The sequence below is a fragment of the Osmerus eperlanus genome, chromosome 7 (assembly GCF_963692335.1).
Source record: "Osmerus eperlanus chromosome 7, fOsmEpe2.1, whole genome shotgun sequence".
Lineage (NCBI taxonomy): Eukaryota > Metazoa > Chordata > Actinopteri > Osmeriformes > Osmeridae > Osmerus > Osmerus eperlanus.
Window position 1 is genome coordinate 11,400,073 of NC_085024.1, and position 15,134 is coordinate 11,415,206.

Here is a 15,134-nt window from a genome sequence, read left to right on the forward strand (position 1 = left end):
CGTTAGATCAGAGGAATGTGCCCATATTGTGTACAAGCTTTTACCTTTACATCTCATGTGCCAGGGATAAGTAGTTATCAAGGTATCAATGTAATGTTTTATGTGAAGCTATTAAATTAATCCAAAGTCACATTTATATTGCACGACTTATAATTGCTTTCTTTTAATAAAGTTTGTTTGCAATGCACCATCTCCATCGTGTTTATTTCATTGTATTCATAAAATGGATCATATCTTTTATCTTACTAGCTAATGGATTGTACTGTGCACTCTTATTATTTTGGCTGTCTATTCTGTTGCTGCGGTTTCTCTATTGCATCATCACTATGGGGATGAGATGGGTTGTCCACAGGGGCGTAGCCAGGACATTATTTCTGGGGGGGCCAGCTCTGGCCAGTCTTTTATTTGGGGTGGCACTTGATTGTCAAAAACTAATATTTTAAAACTCACACTGCATCACTCAGAGCAGCAGTTTTCTAACGGTATCCAGTGGTTAGCTGCTAGTCTCCATTGAAGCACTGTCAGAATGCAGGTACGTTGGTTTGTGTCTTGCGCTGTTGATGGGGGCGTGGCCCAACATGTTGCAAATATTGGGCTTGTAGCATAAGTGACAAATGCCAATATAAGACGACTTTATAAAAAAAATACTAAAGCATTTATTTCAGCTTTATACCGTTTCTGTCAAGGAAGGTTTTTTTTGTGAGGTTGGGGGGGGGGGGGGGGCAGCAGGGTGGCCATTCTCTGACCAATGGTGGCCGTGGCCACCACTTGGCTACGCCCCTGACTACAGTACGGTCATCTGCGTCGCCAATTCCCACTGTGTCCAAAATGTGCGTAGGCCTACGGATGGGTCAGAGTTTGCGTGGAGGAAGGCACATTCTCCTGTCAAGTTTATTTTTTATAAATCACAACCTTTGTGTGGGAAGGGGCGTACGCACATTTCCAGCCCCTTTTTGTGCGTACGCAACGTTTATAAATGAGACCCCTGAGCATTTGCTAAGTCATTACATGCCAAATTGTTGAACCAGTTGTCCTAATTGTAATTCCCCATACAGTGATGACTGTACAGTTTTGCAGTTCCGGTTAAGGGGTCTTTCCACTGGTTAGTTCTACTCTTTTGTATTTTTTTCCTTTGTGCTATGCAGTGCTGTATAACAGTCTTGTCTTTTTTCTGTATCACGATGACCTGTTGAACAAAATACAGTACAAACAGGAAAAGCATAAATGTGAATCCTGTCCAATCTCTTGCAATCAATCTCCTACATATATTAACCATGAATGTTTTGTATAAAATGTCAAATGAACTGATGGTCATTTAGGAAAGGCTTCAGACAATCTCTGCAGAAAACACAAGTTGACAAAAGGCAGATTTTTCTACGATATTCAAATATGTGATTCTAACTGAAATTCTGCCCAGTCACTACTGAGTTATTCAGATGACTTATGTGTGAACCACAGATTGGTCATGAGAAGATGGTGCCTATATATCAAGCCCACTGTCCCTCCTAGAGGTCTGGCATTGCTGTTTGGGAAATGCCAGGGTAAGTGTCCATCACTGAGATCACTAGAGAAAAAACTCTGGTGCGCCATGGGCCTGTTGATGTTGGTGTGCCTCTGGGGCATCCATTGGAGCCCTTGGGGGGCCATGTACAACCGCTGGTTCCCTAGGCCCAGGGAAGCTGGCTGGACGTCTGGCCGGGGGAGGTGGGGTAGGGGTGGGGTAGCTGCTTGTTCCAGCTGGGTAAGGTGGGTTTGAATGAATGTAGACATTGGTTGTTTCTCTTGGAGATGGAGGACAGATGGAGGAAGTTTGGACTGGCCGGTAACATAGAGACCTGGTATAGGTTGGGAACAAGCGTAGAGTCGTGTGAACTCCTGGTGGAAGGGTTGGACTGCACTGCCCTTGAAGATGGCAGCCAGGTTCCTGTGGACCTGCCAGGAAAGCCAGGTGAAACTGCAGGAGGAGGTACCAGGAAAAAGAGGATCTCAGTTTTTAAAAAGGCAGACAAACAAGGTAAACAGGTAAACAAGCATTGTTAGCATTGTAACTGAACATCATTTTTACAAAAGCCAAAAAGATGATACCATTTCGGTTGATTTTCCAAACATGAAATCAGCAACAAAGTTAAATACTTGTCAGATTATTCCATTACATAAATCAAATACCTATCTTTGTTAATATCACTGGGTGCCAGTCATTCCTTTTCCAAGGTACGTGGCTGCAGACATACCTGTATGATCCAGCCAGCACCTCGATGCTGTCTAAGATGATGAACTTCTCTTTGATCTGACCAGTCACTTTCCTGCCAGACTTTGAACAGTAGGTCTCCCCTCGCACACTGCGAACAGACATATTCTGCAGCAAGAACAGAAACTTTCTGAGAATCCACATGAGCTACAGCACTAGCGATAGCTAGAAAGCACTGGCTTTTTGGGAATGCCATGAAAACGACCTTCAACCACGTACTGTGCACAATGTTGTATCAATGAAGTGTGTTTGCTGTGGCTCACAGTAAGATGGGTGCAGCTGATGTGGAGATCCCCACACATGTTCTCAAATAGGGCCACGTTGAGATGGTCCAGGAGGAGATGGACCGACGCGCCGCGCTTCATTGCTTCCAGAATGTCACAGAACACCTCCACATCAGTGAAGGTGTCCATAACTATTGCAACCTCCTGACACACGCAAATATTTTATTAATACCATTTTCTTTTTGTGGAAAGATTATGCAAAGACACACCCAGACACACACATACTTCTGATTCCTCCTACCTTGGTGGATTTGCTGATGAACTCCCTGACTAAGTCTTTCATGCTGGTAGCTCTGTCTGACTGGAAGCAGACCTCCACGCTGGGTGTGCCCTGTAGGTGGTGGCCAAATCTTGCCTGACAGCTATCTTCCAGTGTGGGGATGTTACTCTCAGATACAAGGGGGCAGCAGCTCTGGTCGTCAGACTGCAAGAACTCGGAGGGTGTCGACCCTACGCCATCTCCTCCCTCCTCTGCTTCACAAACGCCGCAGCTTTGCTCCCTGGCGCTCTCCAAAATGTACCGCTTCTCCTCAGAAGACAGGAAGTCCACCTCTCCTTCTCTGGCCAGCACTTCCTGGTAGGCCTGCCGGCCTTGGTCGAGGAGGGCATCGGTGGCCAAACGGATGTTTTCGTTGTGGCTGAGATCTAGCAGGGCCACCGGCGAGGTGGGGCTCCTGATGTCCAGGAGACGCCGTCTCACCTTACCCAAAGGCTTGGACCTCCGGTACGACAGCATAGACAGACCGTTGTTCTGCGGGATCCAGAGTGGCAATGTTGCCGTTTCTCCACCTGTGAGAGGAGCAGCCACGTACACACGCACCATATCTCCAACTGTCACCACCCCTTCTGTGCCCCGGAGCGTTCGGCTGAGGTGTGTAGAAGTGTGTCAGACAGGTGGCGACAGCGTGTTTTGAACATGTGAGCTTTGAAGAGAGATGAGCATTGCTTGGTAGTTGTTCTGACACCTCCCTACCTGGAGGGGTGTAGGAGGGGCCAGGCAGCAGACAGTGATTGACAGGTGTGAGCATGGCTGTCACATCCCCTTAGTGAAACCTAACCGTTCACCTGATAGGCTGTCACCTGTCAGTGTGCAGCCATCACTCACCACTCCCTCCCTCCCAACTCCTTTATGAATACTACACATCCAACCTTCCCCATCTCCTACATGGAATCTCCCCTTTCCTCATGAGCGGATAGATGAATGCCGCCCTACACAGCTGTCTAGGTAGACCAGATCAGTGATTTCTTGAAGGAGGAAGGGAGCATGCATGTTGAGAGTATTCACACTCAGCCCTTGTACGTTCTTGTCCAGCTGTAGTGGTGTAACGTGTCTGCATCTGAGAGCAGGTTCTGCTGCCTGTAAACCCAGGAGATACATGAAATCCTCCACAGCAACACCCCAAAATCCCCCTCTCTACCGTAGGCACTGGTAAGGATTTGAAACTGAAACGTGAGAAAATCATTCACACATCATCCATGACCCAATGTTATTGATTCAGTTTTATCAAATATTTAAAAAAACGAATACATATTAAAAAGCACACAGGAGAGATTTAACAAATGTACAGCCATTTTGTGGGATTTGGGTGTTAGTATTTTGACAGCTGGTTGTGTGATTAAGTCCAGGAAATTTTGATTTGTGGTTTTCCCTCTCGCTTCACCACAGTGAACACCTGGGCTGTGAGGGAGTTGGTCTCAACGCTGAAAGTGAGACTGCATTCCCAGTCCAGTCTCCTTTAAAAAACACAAAAATGTCTCTCTTTCAAGTCTAGCTATAGAAATGTCCCCACCTCCGGCCAGGGAAGGAGGGAGGATGGTGTAGAAAGTTGTGTGTGTGTGGTGTGGTCATTAGGAGATGGGGGACAGAGAGGCGGACGAGAGCGTCCTCTTCGCACGGGCCGCCAGCTTGAGGCGCAGCTCCAGGATGTCCTGCATCATCTCCCTCTCCCTGGTGTCCAGCTGTTCTCTGCCTCGGTCCAGTGAAACTTGACACACACATATACAGAAAAAAAGGAATGAGTGGGCAAAGAGGATAACACCTGTGAGCCTTTGAGTTTATTTGTTTGTGTGTGTGTGTTTGTAAGCATCTTGCCGAAGCATCCGTACTCACAGCTGGTGGAGTCGTCGGAGGCGGACTGGTTGTTGAGACACACGGGGGAGCCGTCTATCTGGGGGGGGGCCAGGGCCGAAGTGAAGGCTGCAGCAGCTGTCTCTGGTCTGGGAGGCAGCCCTCTGGTGGAGCAGGGAGACGTTGCTCTCCTCTCCCTCTGTCCGTCTGACACACACACACACACACACACACACACACACACACACACACACACACACACACACCTGTCAGTTACCATACACCATATCTCCAACCAGAGAATGTGAATTGTGTGTGACACAGACAGTGTGTGTGCTATACACACCTAGTGTGTGTTGCTGGCTGCTCCGGAGGTTGTCCAGGTGCTGCTGTGTCTCCAGTCTGTCCTGGCTGAGCTGCTGTGTCCTTTGAGCATCGGCCACGCAGCCCGTTTGTCTGTCCTGCTGCAGCTGGTCCTGCAAACACACCACCTCCTCCCACTGAGGCACGCACACACACTGGGTTTATATTTGCTCGAGAGATGATTTCTTTGACATTTCTTTCTGTTTCTTTATTTCTCCTTCCCCATCTCTCCTCCTCCTCCTCCTGCTCCTCCTCTCATACCTTCCTGCCCTCCGTGTCCCTCAGGGTGTGGAGGAGCTGTTCCTCCCGGACGCGGGCCTCCCTGTGCAGCCCGGCCAGCCGCTCGTACCTCCTCCCCTGCTCCTCCTCAGCCCACCCCAGACGCTGCGCCACCTGGCCCTGCCAGGCAGAGTCCACCCCCAGTTGGCCCGCCTCGGCCAGGGACTCCTCCAGCACCTGAGGGGTGGGGGGGGGAGTTAGTGGAGACGGCTGAGTGAAGAATAATTAGGAGATCCCTGTTGAGCTGCTCTCATACGAAGTCTCTCTTATTTTGTATTGCCCACCTCCCCCTTTCATTCTAATGGTTAGAATGAAAATAAAATATACAAATTAGAAGGGAATTGTGTGAGAATGTGTGTCGTGGCATGGGTGCGTGTACATGCACAAAAAGACTCTTGTTTTTGGGAGCCCAGTGCACCTGGAGGTGAGAGAACACAGGCGGTCTATCACTTCTGTTTCGGCCATGTCAGGGTGTGTTAGCATGACTCACTCTTCTCGTGGCCGGGCCCAGCTCTGTGTCATCGTCTAGGCTCAGGAGCCGCTGCTGGGCGGCCGCCTCCAGCTCAGCCCTCCTGGTCCTAGTGTCCACCTCCAGCCTCACCTCCTCGCTCACACGCTCCTGCTCCATGGCCAGGCGCTGGAGGACAAGGACACTCCATTCACATTACATTCCATACAGCACAACTTGACTGAAAAGAAAACAGTACACGCTGACTGAACGATAGACTATAATGAGTGTTTAGGCCTTCATGAGACAACTGCTTAAGTCTTTAAATAAACTACATAATGTGTTTGTATTGAAAGTCCTGTAATGTCAATCTACACATGTAACCATTTACTACATTGGATTTTGATTGTAGTTGTATCAAATGTATCATTTGTAGGAAGTACGCTCCAAGAAGGAGATTACAGGAGAAGTGTTTGGCCCTCTCTCCCTCCGATCTAAATGTGCTTAGTTCTGCATCAGAGTAGCTGTATGGATGGAGCTGTGCTGGAGCAGTGTTCAGTGTTCTCCAGGCTGGCCCACCTGTTCCAGCAGCTTCCTCTGAGCCTCCAGCTCCATCTGCCTCACTTCCAGATCCTGCACGGCCGCCGCAGTCTCCTGGTCCCGCAGGTCCATCTGCACACACACCCCCACACACACACGTTATATTCTGTAGTACACCCCCGCAGACAATGCCTGCATGCATACACAAACACTACATCACAAATAAACATGTACACACACACAAAGTTATACCACACTAACACCCACGCACACAGAAAATATTTACTCTTCACACTAGAACCCAATAAGAGCGTTGCTGCTGGGGCAGAGTGAGGGAGCGTCAACCGCAGGTTATGCGAGAGGGCTTTCTGGACCTTTCTCTGGATGTCGTGGTCCAGTCTGTGCAGCTGGCTGGTTCTCTGGTCGTGTGTGTGTTTCAGGAACCGCGTCTTGGCAGCATCCAACAGCTGCAGCTCTTTCACCTTCAGCTCTCTCTTCATGGCTGCTACCCTGCACATACACACACGTATCAGAATTGGACTTATCTGTCCCTCTGTATGTATTTATTGTATCTGTGCTTCTTTATCAGAGTTTTGTGTATGTACATCATTTGTGTGTGTCGTATATATCTGTTTTTTACATATGTGAGTGTGTTTTTGTACAGTATTTTAGATCAGCGTATTTTAGATCCAATTTCATGCAGGTATAAATATGTCCTTGGGTTGTCACAATACCAACATTGGGACTTGGATACTGCTACCATAGAAAGTATCCAAGCACATTGAGCTGCAATTCTTGTATGAAATGTGCTATATAAATAAAGTCTTATTATTATTAAAGTATCAAGGTACTGGATACTAATGATTTCATGAAAAAGGGGGCAATTTGACCATGTTATAGTCGGTTATTTTCAATTGGAACCTTTCTGTGGCCATTGCTTATCGACGTCTCTACAGCCACTCGACTCTCTCGCACGCCAGCAGCATGTGGGCGTGATGTCACACAGTCCTGCTTGTCTTAAAGACACAGGTACATTTTATCACCGCTGTATTACAGCCTGTTTTGGCACATATGACAGTTTATCTCTAAATGCCAGTTTAGTACCACTGCTAATAAATTGTATTTTCATATGGTATCATTTATTTTTTACCATGCAAAACTAATATGTCTATAGCTGTGTTTTATTTAGATGTGTGTATTTCTGCATGCGTATGTGTGTATGTCTGCATTTGTGTATATGTGCATGTTTGCATGTGTGCGCTGACTTGGTCCTCTGCAGGGTGAGCCTGGCCTCCTCCTCCTCCAGGATCCTCCTGCGCTGCTCCTCAGCCTGCTGCAGCAGCTCCTGCTGGCTGTACCACGCCTCCTCCTCCGCCCGCCGACGTACCGTCTCCACCCGCAGCTGCTGCAGCGCCTGCCTGCACACACACACACCACACACGCAAGCACACACACACGTATATACACACACATGCACGCATTCGCACACACGCACACACAAGCACACTCAAACTATTTAAACCTGGAGATAGTCAACTACGGGGACACAACAATGCAGCAGCAATAAGCTACTTATACTGCACTTCAGTTGGCTAACAGGGAGCCAAACTGGACCGGTTCACACATTCATTGCTAACCATGCACACCTGACTTGTTTTTGGAAACAAAGCAAAATGGCGGAAGTCTTCATGGCTTCTCCAGTGTCCTCACCTCTCCCTGAGGTAGTCCAACTCCTGCTCCCGGATCCTCTGGCGCTCCTGGGACTGGTACTCCACCACGCAGGAGGGATACTTGTTGAAAACGGGGTACTGGCCCCGGGTCAAGGGCTCTGCGTCGGCCAGCAGGCCACTGGGGTGGAGCTCCGCCGGGGTGCTGTCCATTATCCGGTACGCCTCCTTCACCATGGAGACCAGGTCCAGGTTGTTACGGTGGTGGAAGAAATACTGGAGGGGGGGAGGGGTAAAGTTAGTACAGGAGTTAGGAGGGACAGACCTAATGTTTTTCTTTCTTTTTTAAATGTATAAGGCTGGGGGGGGGAAGGGGAAGAGGTCCTACCTCAAAGTCCTCCTTGCGGGAGCAGAGGAGGAGGGGTGCCCTGCAGCTGGTGACGTAGGCCACTGCGGCCATGAGGAGGAAAGAGGGGTGGTTGGAGAACACGTTGTCAAACAGGCGCAGCCACTCGTCTCGTGTGAGCACCTCGGAGAACAGGGTCTCCAGCAGGGGCCATATGTACAGCTGGTGTGGGGGTGGGGGCAGGGAAAAGTAGATGGAACATTATTTGGAACATGGAGAAATATACGATTTTATCTATGTGTCCTCTCTGTAATGCTGCTGGCTTCAACTTTATTTCTATATTATAACTTCGCAATAAACACATACAAACTCCAATGAGCTGCGTTCCATGCATAACTTGCATTGTTCACATTCATCATTGACAGGAGAAAAGATTTAAAATATTTACAGAATGACAATGTCTCTTTAACTCTAGCTACAGAATAAACCAAGTCTAAAAAGATGTTCAGTTCAGTACCTGTGAGGTCACCCCACAGTCTATGAAGTGCTGCAGGAGCTCCTTGTCGTGGTGTGCCAGGACGTTTTCGGCCATGCTCAGCACGTTTAAGGGCGGGTTTGGGAAGTACTCAAACCAGTGTTGGCACCAGTTTACTGGAACAAACCGAAGGACACAAACTTTCTTTATGTGATAGCCATTGGGCTTGGTTTCAATCCAGGAAGTTTGACTGCTTTTAACAGATAGGGTACAGGGTAGGTGTACATAAAAAGGCTTTCCTCTTTCTACCTGTGAAGATGGGGTAAGCGCGATGGAATGGAACACAGCCCAGCAATGAATACAACAGCTTTCCAGTAGGATGCACACGTCATTCATTCTATATGAACGTAAGTATATCAACTTGTGTGCTATATGTACCTATAACGGTGGCGACCACCTCGAAGCAAACCAGTGGATTATTCTGGAAGAGCTTGACGAAGGGGAAGGCCACCAGAGGAAGGTAGTCTGTCTCACCAAAGATGGCCGACCAGTGAGCCAGGGCAGAGAGGACCCTGCGCAAACAGAGGACAGACGACGGCCGAGTGTGAAACACACATTCAACGATTTCACTAATCGAATATTCAAATTACTTTCAGATCAGGGAGAAGATGACACTCCATTTTGAGATGGCAAACGCGTGGCTGACACTATCTAAATGCACAACAGTGCAATCAGGTTAGATCCGATCCAGCCTGGTGTCAACGGTCCAGCACAGACCTCTGGAGTCCTCGCTGCAGCTTGTGGCTCTTGATGGGGTAGCGCTCCTGCAGGCTGGCGTAGGCCGGGTGGAGGCCCTTGTCCGTCAGGCTACTGAAGGCCGCGTGGTTCTCCGGCAGACGCAGCAGAGAGCGCCACACAAACATCCTGTTAGGGGAGGGGGCAAATGAGTCTCTAATTTACAAAAGATCCAATAAAGGGGGTACAGTGATTGGAAACTGGAACTGTACGTGTCAGCGGCACAAGTTTGCGACCGTGATAGTCTTCCCCATGTCCATGTTGGCAGTGACATGACGTCTCTGTGGCTGTGTCTCACCGGTATTTGGCAGGATACTCTCCAAAGGCCTTCAGTAGAGCTACCAGCCTTTTCTTGTTCAAACCGTCAGGCAGGTCGTTCTGGACAAAACCAAACCAAACCAGTTCACTAAGGTTCGGATTGAAAATTGAATGATATTAAAACTAGGCCTATTAATTGTTTTTGCGATATCCCTTAAATCAAATCTATTGGATCTTTATGACGCGACAGATGAATATAGAATCCTACTGCCCTCTGTCTAATATGTGGGGTACTGCGGTGCCCAGATGCAGAAATCTGCTGAACAACACCGCACCTCTTTGTCCTCTGCCATGGAGAAAGCTGGAGGTCTGAGCCCTCTGGTCTGCACCCTCCGCCCCGATGTCTTCGCTGGTCTCTGGACCTTCTCAGACTTCACCTTCACCCACAGAGCCGACTGTTCCTCACTGTCCCCTCCAATCACAGCCTTCACCAGGGGTGGGGGTGGCTTGGGGAGGGGCAGAAAGCAGGTGTGTATATAAAAGGCATATGAAGGAAGATATGTATAAAGGCAGATTTGTATTAAGATACTATGTTGTTGATCCACTGCTCGTTAGACAATAGCCAGCATCATGAAGGTCCTGAGGGGTTTTTAGAACCTGGGGATGGCTACCTTGTTGAGGTCCTGGGTGAGTCCCTGAACGCTGTAGATGTTCAGGCTGCCGTTGTCCATGACGGCGACCACATTGCGCCCGCTGGGGCTGAGCGCCACCGTGGTGATGGCGTTCTCGTGGGAGCCGATGTCAAACAGGAGCTTGCATGTCTGGGTGTTGATGAAGCGCATGATGCCGTCCTGGCTCAACACACCCAGGGTCTGAGCAACACCACAACACAACCAAACGGGCGCAATGAGTTAGCTGGCTAGTAAGTTTGTTTCTTGTCAAATAAACTTGCATAACTGTATAGACAGAAAGATGGAATTCTTGATTGCAAGGAGGTGAACCAGTGTTTCCTCTATGTTGATTTCGGCGGGTCGCCACGGCTAAATTTCTGCCGCCACGGTATCATAAATAGGGCTGTACAAAAGGCCGTCTATCAGCAGTGATTGTTAGAGTGAATGTCGGAGAATAGCACGGACACGCGCTTCACACCGCAGTTGAGATTGCCTGTGTGCGTCCTTGAGAACTGTAAGTCATATAACTTTTCAGTTCATTTAAGCCTGTTATTGTATTAGTGTATAGTTCTTGCAAATTTAAATTAAGTTAACTTCTGATTTTCATTGTTTGTATTCTTCCCCTGCTAGCTAAATTGCACATCTGTTGATTCAATAGCGATTGCTGCCCTTGCTCACGTTTGTATTTTAGGTGCATTATTATCAGGGTTCTAAATTAACACCCGCCAACCCGCCAAATGCGGGTTAAAATTCGTTTTGGCGGGTGTTAATAAAAACTCACTAGCCAGTTTGGCCGGTGATACATGAGGCATTAGATGAATGATACATAAGGCTCTGTTCTCGGCATGGTTCTCGGTCATTTATCCCCCGGCAGTACTTCCTAAGTTTCCCATGAACACTGTGCCGTAATGCTACGTGATAACGTTTTATACGCCCATTGGCTGCGCGCAGTTGAAGTGAAACCGGCGCGAGAAACCGTGGAAACGAACGGAGCGTCCACCAGAAAACACAAGGAAGTAAAACGAAGCATAGCGCATCATAGGAGGTAATAAGAGCTAGAGTAGTAAAGTAAAGTAAAAAGTTAACTTAATGCGGCGGTGGTTAGGACAAACTTCTGGGGGCGAGAAGAGGAACGAGGCAGGGGATGAGGAATTGATAGCACTAGAGAAACGAAGAAAAGAAAATGTAATGCCAAATGGCCGACGGATCGGGAATGGCTTGTGTTTGACAATGAAAATGTTGTCATGTTTTGTAAGGATTGCCGCATGTAGTCTACGCATAAGAAAAATGATGTTGCTTACTGACACAGTCTAGTGTAATGTAAATACACTGTTCTTAATAAAGAGTATATTAGGTCAGTTTAATTAATGCCTGCTTAGGACAAGACGTTTCTGTAAATGCATGGGCAGGAGTCAATCTCATGACGCGAATGGACGTTTTAGCCATCTACAATAAATCGTGTCCTTACGAATTGGTGATTTCACATACCCTTGCATCATACTTCTGTGCTTAATTTTTCTTCATTTTCTGTGTTTTTCATGCCAACAATGTTAATAAAATGATCAAATGCATTCAGGGAAACTCATAATTGTTCTTATTTTCACCGGAAAGAATTTGGCTAGTGGAAATTCTGATTGGCTGGTAACTTTCTAAAGTTACCAGCCAATCAGAAATCAGAATCAGAAATTGGCTGGTGATCAAAAAAGTTAATTTAGAACCCTGATTATTATGCTGAAGTAGTTTTAATTAATAAATAGAGGGTTTATTGTTATTATTTGCTACAGAATGCTTAGCCTATCAAGATCAAATGAAGCAGACTGTACATGCTTTTGAATGGCCTACCTTAATCGATATATAGGCTATAGGCTAGGCTACTGACCACTTACAATAAGTTGTTACGTCAATTATCAATTGGCAGCATTTATGCCATTTAGTACATACTTTGAGTGGAAGGTGTCTTTAAGTAGCCTAACCTTATTGCATTCGGGGAAATAGGACAAAAATATGTGCAATATGACATTAGCTATTATTAGCCTATTACATTTACCTGCTCTGAAATATAGGGTTAACTATTATAAATTATGTAATAATAAAAGTAGGAAAACTATTCAAATAATAATATACTCAGAAAATGCTAAACGAAAGCAAAGGAAAAATGATAACACCAACTACTAGTATGCTCATCTCGAATTATCTCTTCTTTAACTTAACCCTAAATTCTTACCTTCTACAGTTAGCAGTCTATAGACACATATTTTCAATATGCATAAGATTTTATCTTAAATTTGACTTTCCAAAAGGGAAATTTAGTGAAGAGAAAATTAATAATCTCCTGATATCTCTCCAAACGTCAGTATCACACATATCAGAAGATCTAGAAGTTCCCCTTATCCTGCCCAGTACCTGGCTGGTGCTGCCATCCAAACTGTCATGGAGGAACTCCAGCTGTCTCACAGTGCGGACCTTGGGGGGCATCTGGACAACCCTGAGGAGCTGCCTGCTCTCCAGACACCACAGGTGCAGGAGGTTGGACCGCCCCCCTGCAGCCAGGGTCTTACCGTCACTGCAAACACACACCAGAGGTCCACACACACGCAGAGTATAGTAGAGATATTCAGATATCACGGCAACAACTCCTGTGCTGGTGTTTTAATCCTAGGCAGGAGAGGAACCAGATCTGATTTGTGGATCCTTCAACCCTATCTCAGATTTGAATTGACATAACTGAGAGGTGTGCAAAAAGTATAAGTTAAATCTATTTTTGCAACAATAAAAGAACGGGTATATTTGTAATAAATATATGTGAATGTAGATGTTTGGTAAATGTACATTGAATACATCTGTTTTTTACCATAATGACCGATGTTTAAAACAGACAGTTTTAATTTAATTTTTTTATATACAATTTTTATTAGTTTTATACACAGATATACACTCGAAAAACGAGTTAAATCTTGGCTCCTGTATCTGAACCTCGGACCCACCTTGTGACAGAGAAGGCCTTGTATTGGAGCCTGGGCCCCTGGTCTGGGACAGGCAGCTGGTATTTACAGGACAGCGTGTCGCTCTCCCAGGCGAAGATGGAGTCATCACTGAAGCAGCTCAGAATGGTGTTACTCAGAGGAAGGAAAAACACCTGAACACACAAACACACACAAGATCAAGCATCAGCATTACAATTTGAACCGTTTGATTCCACCACGCGAGACCCCAAATCTCACTCAAGCCTTCTGTGAGGGAGCTCACCCTCTGCATGGCCACAGACTGGCGGACGTTGAGCTTTCTCTTCCTCTGGAAGGTGTCTAGGTCCCAGAGTTGAGCAGCGTCGGCCGAGGTGGTGATGGCGTAGCGGCCAGACCCGTGGACAGACAGGTGGGACACCGCCCCCTCGTGGCCTCGCATCCAGCTCACTAGTTGCTTGGTGTCTGGCAGGGACAAGACACCACACCCTTCACAATCAGCGCTAGCCATTTTCAGAACTGAACAAATAACAGATGTCAGAAATGAGAATGCGAGTTTAATTTGAAAAAATCTTAACACACCAGCCAGTGCCAATAACTAGGCAGTAAAGTATCAGCAATATGCCTACCTTTGTCAAAGCACTTGATGGAGTAATCTGCAAGAGCAACCAAGTATTCTGTTGTCCTGCGCAGGTTGAAGGCCAATGCCGTGCATGCTTGCCCTGTTCTCTGAACAAGTTTAAACCTGGTGGAAAAATATGAGAACATATAAGAGGCCAGCATCCTTGCAGTTAACCAGTTCCGTGAGAGAAAGTACATTCTTTATATGCGAGTAACCAAGTTAAATCACCTGTTTCTGGTGATATCAAACACATATATGTTCCCATGGTGGTCTCCAGCCAGGAATGACTCCCCTGTCGTGTCAAAGGCGACATGTAGAAAGCGCACAGTTTTTGATTGATAAGCAGATGCACTGCGAATCACTGTAACAATAACCCTGAAAAAGTCAAAATAATTGCGTATTAAATTTAAATCCCTGAATGATCTTAACTGACTGTGTATTGTCTTTCTCTATGTATATCGTTTTAATGTAGTCTCCATCCTCACACTGCAAAACAGCTGGAAGTAAGTGATTTGATTGAAAACAAAAGTTAACTATCTACCTAGCAAGGTGACAACAACAGCAGACATAAAGATAAATATTTTAGCAAGCCCACCCATTGCTAGTTGGTGTTGGTTTACGATGCCACACTTTGCCCTCCTCTTTGCTTCCTATATCTGTCACCTGCATTTTATTTACTGCTACGTTGTAGTCTGACTGAACATTTGTTAGTGTAAGTTAGTACAGCTAGCTCGTTAGCTAGCAAACTTTAACCAGCCAGCTTGCTAAACCTAGCTATCGTCTGGCGGTAAGTACAGCGCGAAATTTAAAAAAAGAACGTTAGCGTTAGCTTCTTATGAACAGTGTGAATAAGTCAAAATGACACAATAACTATTAGAGTAACGCTTATACAATAAGTCTTGGCTATACAAAGTAAAAACTGGTGTTTCACATTTAGAAATGTTCTTAGTTTCTAATTAACTTTTTAAATAGCCAACCATCTACTTGTTTTAGTGATGTCAGTTACTCTTTGTCGCCTGATAGTGGCGTATTGCATGTAAATATATAAATGCATTGTGGGTATTGAAGTTCATTTATAAACTCAACAACTCCCTCTTAGCTTCTGTCAGT

At 46.3% G+C, this 15,134-nt stretch overlaps 2 protein-coding genes across 2 annotated transcripts; both read right to left on the bottom strand.

Annotated features, from left to right (window-relative positions):
- Nucleotides 1–1,174: 1,174 nt before the first annotated feature.
- On the bottom strand, nucleotides 1,175–3,397 carry LOC134023921 (protein FAM83A). Its single transcript, XM_062466278.1, has 4 exons — nucleotides 2,774–3,397; nucleotides 2,512–2,676; nucleotides 2,232–2,356; nucleotides 1,175–1,954 (listed from the first exon to the last, which is right to left on the bottom strand). Exons 1-4 carry the CDS (start codon nucleotides 3,353–3,355, stop codon nucleotides 1,429–1,431), a joined length of 1,398 nt encoding a protein of 465 aa, XP_062322262.1. The 5' UTR covers nucleotides 3,356–3,397; the 3' UTR covers nucleotides 1,175–1,428.
- Nucleotides 3,398–4,012: 615 nt separating this feature from the next.
- On the bottom strand, nucleotides 4,013–15,032 carry tbc1d31 (TBC1 domain family, member 31). The gene is made up of 22 exons (XM_062464844.1): nucleotides 14,620–15,032; nucleotides 14,253–14,399; nucleotides 14,032–14,147; nucleotides 13,689–13,867; nucleotides 13,427–13,578; nucleotides 12,846–13,005; nucleotides 10,443–10,643; nucleotides 10,107–10,277; nucleotides 9,812–9,891; nucleotides 9,496–9,642; nucleotides 9,157–9,290; nucleotides 8,761–8,894; nucleotides 8,286–8,465; nucleotides 7,941–8,173; nucleotides 7,496–7,648; nucleotides 6,605–6,740; nucleotides 6,270–6,362; nucleotides 5,733–5,879; nucleotides 5,225–5,419; nucleotides 4,947–5,100; nucleotides 4,643–4,807; nucleotides 4,013–4,517 (listed from the first exon to the last, which is right to left on the bottom strand). The coding sequence occupies exons 1-22, from the start codon at nucleotides 14,691–14,693 to the stop codon at nucleotides 4,381–4,383; spliced, it is 3,288 nt and encodes a 1,095-aa protein (XP_062320828.1). The 5' UTR covers nucleotides 14,694–15,032; the 3' UTR covers nucleotides 4,013–4,380.
- Between the last annotated feature and the right edge of the window lie 102 nt (nucleotides 15,033–15,134).

Excerpts from the sequence above, each read along its gene's own strand:
- LOC134023921 (XM_062466278.1), bottom strand. The coding sequence starts at position 3,355 with ATGGTGCGTGTGTACGTGGCTGCTCCTCTCACAGGTGGAGAAACGGCA. Across the intron at positions 2,677-2,773 it reads TCATCAGCAAATCCACCAAG|GAGGTTGCAATAGTTATGGA; the intron begins GTAGGAGGAATC and ends TGCGTGTGTCAG. Across the intron at positions 1,955-2,231 it reads GTGCTGGCTGGATCATACAG|TTTCACCTGGCTTTCCTGGC; the intron begins GTATGTCTGCAG and ends CTCCTCCTGCAG.
- tbc1d31 (XM_062464844.1), bottom strand. The coding sequence starts at position 14,693 with ATGCAGGTGACAGATATAGGAAGCAAAGAGGAGGGCAAAGTGTGGCAT. Across the intron at positions 13,868-14,031 it reads CATCAAGTGCTTTGACAAAG|ACACCAAGCAACTAGTGAGC; the intron begins GTAGGCATATTG and ends TGTCCCTGCCAG. Across the intron at positions 9,291-9,495 it reads CTGCAGCGAGGACTCCAGAG|GGTCCTCTCTGCCCTGGCTC; the intron begins GTCTGTGCTGGA and ends CTGTTTGCGCAG.